At 58.7% G+C, this 11205-nt stretch overlaps 1 protein-coding gene across 10 annotated transcripts in view; it reads left to right on the plus strand.

Moving 5' to 3' along the window:
* The first annotated feature begins 9407 nt into the window (after positions 1 to 9407).
* MPRIP (myosin phosphatase Rho interacting protein) overlaps positions 9408 to 11205 on the plus strand; it is a 119238-nt gene continuing 117440 nt past the window's right edge. For all 10 annotated transcript variants that reach the window (XM_070061694.2, XM_070061693.2, XM_070061692.2 and 7 more), the window contains exon 1: positions 9408 to 9541. In XM_070061694.2, coding sequence (XP_069917795.2) covers positions 9419 to 9541 — 123 coding nt within the window. In that variant the 5' untranslated portion in view covers positions 9408 to 9418. The remainder of the gene's footprint in view (positions 9542 to 11205) is intronic.

Below are 11205 nucleotides of genomic sequence, written 5' to 3' on the forward strand. Positions count from 1 at the left end.
ATGCGACATCCCAGGCAAAAACAAGGGAGCTCAACTACAAACACACACATCTCTCTTTTCTCTGCTTCATTCTCCAGATAAGAACCACGGAGTCCGCGGAACACTCAGGAAGGAGGGTTAGGCTCCGCCTCTTAGAGAGGGGGTGGGACCTGTGTGCATTCTTAGGGCCAGATTTTATTTTCTTTGGAGAAACAACTTTTTAAATGATTTATTTCAGAGGCAGAGAGACAGAATAAGAGAGAAAGAGAGAGAGATACCTCCCCTCCCATCCACGGGTTCACTCCCCCAAATGCCTGTGACAGCCAAGGCTGGGCCAGGCTGAAGCCAGGAGCCAGGAGCCGCATCCAGGTCTCCCACATGGGTGACAGGGGCCCAAGCTGGAGTTGGGCCATCTTCCTCTGCCTTCCCAGGCACAATGGCAGGAAGCTAGATGGGAAGCAGAGCCGGTGCTCACGTGGGATCGCAGGTGGCAGCTTCAGCCACGGGCCACAACGCTGGCCCCGAGGACCACCAGGTTCCATCCAGGGGTCTGCCATCACGGATGTGGCTGGTACCCTCACGTCAGACACTGCTGCCACGTGTGGCTTTTCCTTCCACAAAGCTGCAAACCCCAGGGCTGAAATTCAACTTCAGCAAATGCTTTGCAACCAGCTCCCTGGAGCAGTGTTTATATCCACCTTAGAATGAATTCTGGGATTGGATGGTGAGGCTTTTTTAAAAGATTTATTTAGGCCAGTGCCGCGGCTCACTAGGCTAATCCCCAGTCTGCGGTGCCGGCACACCAGGTTCTAGTCCCGGTTGGGGCACCGGATTCTGTCCCGGTTGCCCCTCTTCCAGGCTGGCTCTCTGCTGTGGCCAGGGAGTGCAGTGGAGGATGGCCCAGGTGCTTGGGCCCTGCACCCCATGGGAGACCAGGAGAAGCACCTGGCTCCTCCTTCGGATCAGCGCGGTGCATCAGCCGCAGCGGCTATTGGGGGGTGAACCAATGGCAAAGGAAGACCTTTCTCTCTGTCTCTCTCACTGTCCACTCTGCCTGTCAAAAAAAAAGAGATTTATTTATTTATTTGAAAGTCAGAGTTACACACTGAGAGGAAAGGCAGAGAGAGAGAGAGAGAGGTCTTCCACCCACTGGTTCACTCTCCAACTGGCCACAACAGCCAGAGCTGAGCTGATCTGGAGCCAGGAGCCAGGAGCTTCTTCTGGGTCTCCCACGTGGGTGCAGGGACCCAAGGATTTGGGCCATCTTTTACTGCTTTCCCAGGCCATAGCAGAGAGCTGGATTGGAAGTGGAGCAGCTGGGACTCGAACCGGTGCCCATGTGGGATGCGGGCACTGCAGGTGGCGGCATCACCTGCTACGCCACAGCGCTGGCCCTGAGGCTTTTGAGAAAGTCTCACTATGCAAAGCCTGGGAAAGTTGTCCCAATCCCTCTCTGGATGAACATTTTTTTTTCATTCTCAATCTTCTGTTTTCCCTTCTTATTACACAAATAATTTACATTTTGATAACTGGAAAATACACAGTGGACACCCTATGATATTAAAGAATTATTGTTTCGGGGAGGAGTGATAACGATATTTTGTCTACTTTTCTGAAAACAGCCCTTATCTTTTACAGGCACGCCCTGAAATATGTATGGAAGAAATGATGATTTGGGGATTTGCTTCAATAAAATACAGGGAGGCCGGTGCTGTGGCCTAGCGTGTAAAGACGCCACCTGCAGTGCCGGCATCCCATATGGTTCAAATCCCGGCTACTCCACTTCTGATCCGGCTCTCTGCTGTGGCCTGGGAAAGCAGTGGAACATGGCCCAAGTCCTTGGGCCCCTGCACCCACATGGGAGACCTGGAAGAAGCTCCTGGCTCCTGGCTTCGGATCAGCTCAGCTTCGGCCATTGTGGCTAATTGGGGAGTGAACCATATGTTAGATGGAAGATCTCTCTCTCTCTCTGCCTCTCCTTCTCTGTGTAATTCAAATACATAAATAAATATTTAAAAAAACAAAATAAAAGAGTAGAATAAAATACAGGAGGGGTGTAGTGTTGGGGCAGGGGGTGACAGGACTGTGACAGCCTTCATGATCTTCACACTGGTAAAAACAAATCTAGGCTGGCGCCGCAGCTCACTAGGCTAATCCTCCGCCTTGCGACGCCGGCACACCGGGTTCTAGTCCCGGTCGGGGCGCCAGATTCTGTCCCGGTTGCCCCTCTTCCAGGCCAGCTCTCTGCTGTGGCCAGGGAGTGCAGTGGAGGATGGCCCAAGTCCTTGGGCCCTGCACCCCATGGGAGACCAGGAAAAGCACCTGGCTCCTGCCATTGGATCAGCGTGGTTTGCCGGCTGCAGTGGCCATTGGAGGGTGAACCAACGGCAAAGGAAGACCTTTCTCTCTGTCTCTCTCTCTCACTGTCCACTCTGCCTGTCAAAAAATAGAAAAAAAATCTAGGCTGGTGCTGCGGCTCACTAGACTAATCCTCCGCCTGTGGCGCTGGCACCCCGGGTTCTAGTCCCGGTTGGGGCGCCGGATTCTGTCCCGGTTGCCCCTCTTCCAGGCCAGCTCTCTGCTGTGGCCAGGGAGTGCAGTGGAGGATGGCCCAAGTGCTTGGGCCCTGCACCCCATGGGAGACCAGGAGGAAGCACCTGGCTCCTGGCTTCGGATTGGCGCAGTACGCTCGCCGTGGTGGCCATATAGGGGGTGAACCAACGGAAGGAAGACTTTTCTCTCTGTCTCTCTCTCTCACTGTCTAACTCTGCCTGTCAAGAAAAAAAAGTCTAAACATGGCATACATCTATAGGCGGAGTGAAAGTCCCCATTCTCTCACTCCTGGGGTTTGGTTACAATGGACAACTTGCTGCAGGAGCTCCCCGGCTTTTCCAGTGCAGGTACTAACTCCATACCTCAAAGACACATATTCCTTACGTTTGTTTGTTTTTGAAGATTTATTGTATTGTTTGAAAGGCAGTGTGACATAGAGACAAAGATATCTTCTATCCGCTGGTTCATTCCCCAAATGGCTGCAATGGCCAGGACTGGGCCAGGCCAAAACTAGGAGCCAGGAACTCTAGCCCGATCTCCTATGTGGGTGGCAGGGTCCCAAGGCCTTGGGCTACCTCCTGTTTCTCTCCCAGCACATTAGGAGGGAGCCGGCTCGAAAGTGGAGTAGCCGAGACTCGAACCAGATCTCATACGGGATGCTGGCATTGCGGGTGGCCACTTAACCCGCTACGCCACAACACCAGCCCCCAAAGACACATGTTCTAAAAAGAGGAACAAGCCAGCCCCGTGGACTCTGTTTTCCTGCTAGCCTTTGTGCGTCACAATATCTGTTGCCGGTCTCTGACAGCCTCATGGTACCGCCCGGTATCAAAGAACCATCATTTATTTAGTTGATCTGCTTACAGGGGACAGCTGGGACGTCTCCAGTTCTCCACTATGCAGAACAAAGAGGCAGCGCACGCCCTCGTACGTAAGATGCCCTGGTGTGCCTGTGTGAGTGGACGTGCAGGCGAAGGCGTGCATAGTTCGCATTCTGCGAGAATGTCTCACTTGCCTTCTGGTGGGCTTTCTACGTCCAGCGTGTGACTGTCCCTCCCGGTGCATACCTGAGCGCTACTGTCATTTGCCGCTGCAGTGGGGAAGCATCCTGGAACCCCAGCTGCAAAGGCCCTTGGGAATCTTTCCCTCTTGTTCTCAGGGCAGCAGCCTGGGCACGCTCCGGCCAGGGCGGTTTGTATAGCTCCCTTGGCTGGAGGCCTGGCAGGGCAATGCTTATGGCGATGCTGCCCACGGCTGAACCCCATAATTAGCATTTACTGGTTGCACGACCTTGAAGAGGGTACTATCCCTGTGTGCCTCGATTAATTCACCTGTAAACTAAGGGTGGGGCTGGTGTTGTGGCACAGCAGGTGAAGACGCTGTGTAGACACAGACATTCCATGCTGGCGGGCTGCCTGGGGTCATGGCTGCGCTGCTCCCGAGCCAGCTCCCTAATACTGTGCACCCTAGGAGGCAACAGATCTTGGCCCAGGGGCTTGGGCCCCTGCCACCCACGTGAGAGACTCAGGTGGAGTTCCGGGCTCCTGGCTTTGGCTTGGATTATTCTCAGCCTTTGCAGGCATTTTGGGGAATGAACCAGCAGATGGAAGATATCTCTCTCTCTCTCTCTCTCTCTCTGCCTTTTAAATAAATAAATATGAAAACTATAAACAATGGGTCACACTAATCTTGGGGGGCTAGATTTTTCTCAAGGCTGTCTGTACCATTTTGATGAAAGTCTGTGTTCATTTGGGGTGACTTTTGGGGAGCTGATGGAGCGTAGGAGGAGGGTACTCAAGGTCCGCTCCCCCCCGAGTCAGGTACCGGTTGGCACGGTCAGGGCTGACTTCAAATGGTTAACAGCGGGGTTTAAGGAGTCTAGGTTGGAGGCTAGGCATTTGGCACGGAGCCGGCACAACTGCCCCAGCACTCCAGGCCAGTGAATTCCAACCCAGAGCTGACGGATGACTGATAGAGGCTTGGAGCTCAACCTCTGGGAGACACTGGCCAGGACAGGGGCGCCCAAGCGACAGGAAATCGGGGATCCAAAAGAGAGGGCCCCATCCGGCTCACCACTTCCTCTTTGTAAATAAGACTGTACTGGAACCCAGCCACCTCATTCATTTATGTATTATCTACGAATACTTGCATGTGACAAAGGCAGGCTCCAGTAGTGGCAACAGAGACCATCTGGCCTGAAAAGCCTAAAATATTTATTATCTGGCCCTTTCCAGAAGATGGTTTGCCAAGCCCCCTAGCACCAAGGTCATGGGCATGAGAATGAACGCTGGTGCCTAGCACTCAATACTGCCTTGGGGACTGTCCTCAACAGTGCACCCAGACTGGCTTGTTGAGCCTGTGCAATCATGTGTTTAGGGCAGTGAGTCTCAGCCGGCGCCAGGGGGCCCCGGGATGCATACCCAGTGTGGTCCCTTCTCGCCCCTTGAGTCTGGGACAGCCTGTGCCTTGCAGAACGTGGGACGGCGGCAGGCCTAATCGGCTTCCTGGGAGAGCTACAGGCAGCCTCCGCTTCCTCTCTCTCGGGGCACTTTGGGGATGGCGGAGATACTATGGAAGAGTGTAGAGGAAGGGAAGAAGCGCGGAGGCTGTGCAGAGAGGGCAGGGGCCCAGCCGGACTGCGCTCAGGCCAGCCTCTCGATGCTCTAGCCCAGCGCCCACCCAACTCACCTGCGGGAGAGACCTCAGTCAGACCAGAGCGGCTCTGCTGAGCCAGTCCGCGCTCAGACCGGCGAGAGATGCGGACATTGGCGGATAGGACTCAGCCTTTGGGTGTGTGTTGGGGGGTGGTTTAGTCTGGCAACAGCCAGCTGAGACAACCACCCTTCCCGGGCCCACCCACGGCCTGTTCCTTTCCAACCCTCCCTTGCACCCCCTGTGTGGACACGGGGATCCCCAGGGAGCTTCTGCAGACACCCAGTTAACTCAGTATAGCTGGGCACGGGGCCTGCAGGCGGAATGCTTTAAATCCCTCGGGATTTCAGAACCATGGCTCCACCCACTGCCTCCAAAACTTTTGTCTAAAGACCAGAGATTCCTGGCATGCTCATTTTCCAAAGCAGATTCCTGCTATCCACTGACAGATGGCCTGGTTCCACGGACGGCCCTGGAGGTCTGCAGCACAAACACGTTCTTCCAGAAGGACTCTGGGATCAAGTGGCAGCAGGAGAGGCTGGCTCTCAGGTGTGGAGGGCTGTCCTGGCAGTGTCAAGTTCAAGGACAGAGAAGACTGGGCCGATGATTGTGGTGCAGGGTGTTAAGCCACTGCTTGCAATGCTGACACCCCCATATCAGCACACCAGTTAGAGCCCAGGCTGCCCTACTTCATCTAGCTCCCCGCAAACATGCCTGGGAAGGCCGCGGCTGAGGGCTCAAGTGCTTGGGCCCCTGCCACCCTTGTGGGAGACCTGAATGGAGTCCCTGGTTCCTGGCTTCAGCCTGGCCCAGCCCTGGCTGTTTTGGGGTGTGAACCAGTTAGATGGAAGATCTCTTTCTCTCTCTCTGTTGCTCTGCCTTTCAAATAACTAAATAAACAAACACACGTTAAAAGAAATAAAGGACAAAATTAATCTGTGGTAATGAAGATCAAGGTAGTGGTTACCTGTGTGTGCATGTGTGTGAGGATACGGGGACGGCTTCCCCCTGGGGCAGCCAGGGCCACAGAGTAGGGCATATCTGGGAATCAGGCCTACCAGAGAAGAAGTGTTCTTCTTGCTTGTTTAGTTGCTTATTGAGGTGCACATTACCCAACAATTCAGCAAACAAGTCTTTTTTTTTTTTTTTTTTTTTTGACAGGCAGAGTGGACAGTGAGAGAGAGAGACAGAGACAGAGAGAAAGGTCTTCCTTTGCCGTTGGGTCATCCTCCAATGGCCGCCGCGGCCGGCGCACCGCGCTGATCCGATGGCAGGAGCCAGGTGCTTCTCCTGGTCTCCCATGGCGTGCAGGGCCCAAGGACTTGGGCCATCCTCCACTGCCTTCCCGGGCCACAGCAGAGAGCTGGCCTGGAAGAGGGGCAACCGGGACAGAATCCGGCGCCCCAACCGGGACTAGAACCTGGTGTGCTGGCGCCGCTAGGCGGAGGATTAGCCTAGTGAGCCGCGGCGCCGGCCGGCAAACAAGTCTTAATGCACAGCCTCATGAAGCTTCACACTCTGACGCCGAGTCTTGGATGGCGTGTGCAGTGCTCAGAGGGAGCCCTGACCCTGTCTCTGTGGATTTAACACTGCGGGTACAAAGTGGAACGGTAGGTTTTCATCTAGTCACCGAATCCTAGGGCGGTCTTTTGGCTAACACAGGCACTGGATTGGCCACAGGAAGTGGAGCGGGACCAGCCCTGGCCTGCCCTCAGGGTACTCAGCAGTCTATGCCAGCACCTAGCTCTCTCCCCCTCTCTCACCTCTCCCCCAACTTCTCCAGGCGGGGTCTTAGCTCTAGACTCAGCCCCAGGCACTGCCCCCTGAAGCTGCTTATGGGGCTGAGTATCCCCCTCCCCTGGCTGGGGTCCCCCCAAACACCCCAGCTTGAACTTTCCTGTTTGCCTTCAATTTCCATCTTGGCTTGTTGGAGGGGCGTGCATGCAGCTTCTGACAGCTGAATCAAACTCTTGTGTGCAGCCCAGCCGTGGACTCCTGTGGTCCAGGGCAGGTGCAGGCTGTGTCTGACCTGAGCAAAACATGGCCAAGCACTTTCTTAGGGGTGGGGTGGGGTGCGGTGGTCTTCGCCTTGAGGCATGGATAGGACTTTAAACCTTTTATTTTATTTTTACTTGACAGGTAGAGTTACAGAGAGTGAGAGAGAGAGACAGAGAGAAAGGTCTTCCTTCTGTTGGTTCACTCCCCAAATGGCCGCTGCGGCTGGGTGCTGTGCCGATCCAAAGCCAGGAGCCAGGTGCCTCTTTCTGGTCTCCCATGCGGGTGCAGGGCCCAAGCACTTGGGCCATCCTCCACTGCACTCCCGGGCCACAGCAGAGAGCTGGCCTGGAAGAGGAGCAGCCGGGTCTAGAGCCGGCGCCCATATGGGATGCCGGCGCCAAAGGCGGAGGATTAACCTAGTGAGCCCTGGCGCCGGCCCCTTTAAACCTTTTATTTTTAAGACACGTCGTGGTTGTGGTACATGCGCACAGGCAGAAATCCAACAGGGAACAAAAGAGCTTACAATGAAAATTAAAAGTAGGTCACCTCCCAACTACCAGACTCCTCTCTCCAGAGGCCACCACTGGTATCAGTTTCTGGGTCTGCTGCAGCCCCACCCCATCCTTTGATTTTGGCCCAAAATTTCAACAAGCAGGAAAGTCGCAAGCATAGCACAGTAAACACCCCTGGTCTGGATTCACGGCACTGACTCACCACATTGTGCTAAACACTCTTCAAGCATGAGAGCACCCAGCAGTCACAACAAACACACAAATCAAGTTTTGCAGAGGTTAAGGGACTTGCCCAAGGCCACAGCGCTCTCAGCTCAGCTCAGCTCAGCAGGCAGAGGGCAGGCGTGGGGCCCGGGCCCGTCCCCTCTCCGGAAATCCACCTCCCTGGACTATTGAGTGGAAAAGTACACAGCTCAGGGCAGCACTGCTCCTACAAGCTCCCGGTTCCCTGAGCGACAGCTGCTGTGGCTGCTGCTACCACAAGCTTCAATGTCACCTCCCGTGCGCGGGCTGGCTTTAGCTGAGAACGTCGCGATGACATTTACAAGCTTGGAATCTGAGGCCGGCGACGATGTGGCTTCGTGCATTCCTCCACCCTCGGCCTGCCGCCTCCACCTCCCGCCGCCTGCTGTGCTCCCTGGGCTCCTGCGCCCCTGCTGCCTGCCCCTCGGGCTGGCCTCTTGACAGTGGGGGGCTTGCAGCGACAGCCAGCTGACCCTGCTGGATCTCCTCAATGCATCCAGGCTGGATGCTCGGGGACCTGGCAGGGGGCAGCCATCACTAGATGCCCCTTGTTGGAGAACTGACGCCGTCTTCCGGGCTTCTCCGGGTGGAGCCCAAGCACACGGGGCCCTGTTTCACAAGGCGGCCCACGACCACGAAGGCGCGGCCCGCACACAGTAGGCCCGCCTGGCTCGCGGCAGGGGAAGGCGACCGTGAAGGCCAGGGGCGTGCGCCGGGGCCAGCCCGAGGTCGGCTCCGCCCCGCCGGCCGCCCGCGCCCGGCCCCTGCAGCTGTCAGGCCGGCCGGCCTCGGCGCCAGTCCACCAAACCTGAACGTCCCGTCGCGGCGCCCCCCCACCTTCGACCGCCTGCGCAAGTTACCTCGCGCGCGGCCGCCCCCGGCCCCGCCCCCGACGCCCATTGGCCCAGACCTTCCTTTGTTAGCGGGAGCGCGCCGCCTTCATTGGCCGTCCGGGCTGCCGATCGCGCCGGCGCGGCCCCGCCCCGCGCGGCCGTGCGCCCTCCCCCGCCCCCCGCCCCGTGCCGCCCGCGTCCGCCCCGCCCGGAGTGCGTGAGGCGCTCGGCTCCCAGTTGCCGCGGCCGCGGGCGCCCAGGGCAGGAGCAGCAGCAGCGGCGGGCGGGCGGGCGGACGAGCGGGCCGGCGGCGACCCGGCGCGTGGGAGGCAGCGGGGCCCGAAGGCCGCGTCCATGGGCCCGCGGCGGCCGGGCGGCGGCGGCGGCGGCGGCGTCGGGGCGGCGCGCGCGCTGTGAGGCCCGGGCGGCGCGGGAGCCTCCCGCGTGCAGCGGGCCGCCCGCGCGGGGACGAGGCCGGGCCGGGCCTGCGGCGGCCGGCGGGACATGCGGCGGCCGCGGCCGCGCTGACCCCGACCGCCGGGAGCGCGCCGGGGGCCGGGCCAGGCCGGGCCGGGCCTGAGCGCCGCCGCCGCCGCCGCCGCAGCCGCCGCTGCCGCTGCAGCCGCCGCCGCCGCCGCCGCGCCGACCATGTCGGCGGCCAAGGAGAACCCGTGCAGGAAATTTCAGGCCAACATCTTCAACAAGAGCAAGTGTCAGAACTGCTTCAAGCCGCGCGAGTCGCATCTGCTCAACGACGAGGACCTGACGCAGGTGAGCGAGCGGCCGGCCGGGGCGCCGCCCCCGGAGGCTCGGGGACTGGGGTGGGGGGCGCGGCGGGCCCGACGCGGGGGCGCCTGAGGAGGCCGCGGCGGTGGCGGGGGACCTAGCGATGGAGCGTGGCGGGGTGGGGTGGGGAGTGGACCGACAGAGCCGGGACAAAGGCGAGATCCTCAAGTATGCCGAAAATTAACATCCTTTCCCGTTCCCACAGCCCCGCGGTGTGATTCATGCCATTTGGGGTGACTCAAATATGCCTGGGTTCTCTAGAGTGGGGACAAAGCGTTGTGCGGGGAAGGGGTGGGGGAGGCATTGCCTGGCGCTCTTGGGACCCCCACCCACCCCCATCCTCCACCTCGGACTCTGGCTTGGGACGGGACCCAGCCTCTGGCACCCGGAGTGGCCTCCGTGGGTGGGAGTGTGGGCCCCCCACCCACCCTGGTCACACTCAGCCTGCCCTTTGGCTAAATCCTTGTCCCCGGCCAGGGAACAAGGAGGCCGGGCGGGAGAGGGTCTTGCTCTGGGACCTAAACCTTGAAGGGAGGACGCCCCCCCACCTCGTGTCCCTGATCCAGGGGTGAGGCCTTGTGGATTCCGGGGAGTAGGGGGTTGGGTGGGGGTGCGGGGGCTGGAAGGAGGCCGGTTCCCTTCCCCTGGCCTTATCTGTCAAATGAGGGTTTCCAAGCCTGCTTCAGAGTCACCGGCATTGAAAACACAGCGTCCAGGGGCCCCGCCCTGGCGCGATTTAAGAGATGAGGAATGTGCATTGGTCAAAGGCCCCCTAGGTTTGGCCGCAGTCCCCGCTTGGCCCTCGGGAGCCCCTGGGCTGACTGCTTTTCCAGCTCCTAGTGTCCTGGGGTTGGGAGCCGCTCTTGCAGGCTGCTGGCCTTCCTTCTAGTCTCTGTCCTCTTCCCAGCTTTCTGTCACCCCCCCCCCCATGACGCCAGGAGAGCTTGTCACATTCCAGGCCGGTGTGACCTAGTTGTAGCCACTGCTTTCCCACAAGAAGCCTCTCGACAGAAACATGGCTTTGAAGTGCAGCCGCCTGGCTGTTTCTAATGCCGCTGAAGTGCACGCGGGCTGTATGTGTTTACACGGCCGGCCCAGAGCGGGCTGGTAGGGCAGGGGTTACGGCCTGGGACGCGGGGCCGATCTCTGCGGTCAGGGTTTCAGAGACTAAACGGAAAAGCTTGAAGACTCCGGGCTGCAGAGTCACAGAGGATGCTTAGGGCACCAAGGGCCTTGGGGACAGGCCGGCTGGAACGGGCGTTCTGGAGGGTGGTATGCACCGTGACGGGGGAGACACTGGGTGCCCGTGTCGCCGTTTTGTTCTGGAGAGCGGTTTCTGGGGCCTCTGCCTTCAGGCCTGCCTGTCGCCCTGAGCCGTGCGACCTTGAACAAGTCGCTGTAGTTCTGATTTCCTTATCCGTGGGTTGGCACCGAGGTCCCTGGCTTACCTCCCTCCTGGCCCTGTGAAAAGCAAGGGACTAGGGAACACTCGCGCCTGAAACTTTTCTCTCTTAGAATTTTAAGAAACCAAGCGACACAGCCCCCCGCAGAAGAGGCAGCTTTGATTTCAAAAGTTTGAGGGCCCGGCCAGGGCTCTTCCGTGGAAGAGGGTTGTCCATTTCCTGGTTATTCTCAACCATTGCCAGAAA

The sequence above is a fragment of the Oryctolagus cuniculus genome, chromosome 17, assembly GCF_051225735.1.
Source record: "Oryctolagus cuniculus isolate XC-2025 breed Fujian yellow rabbit chromosome 17, ASM5122573v1, whole genome shotgun sequence".
Taxonomy (NCBI): Eukaryota; Metazoa; Chordata; class Mammalia; order Lagomorpha; family Leporidae; genus Oryctolagus; species Oryctolagus cuniculus.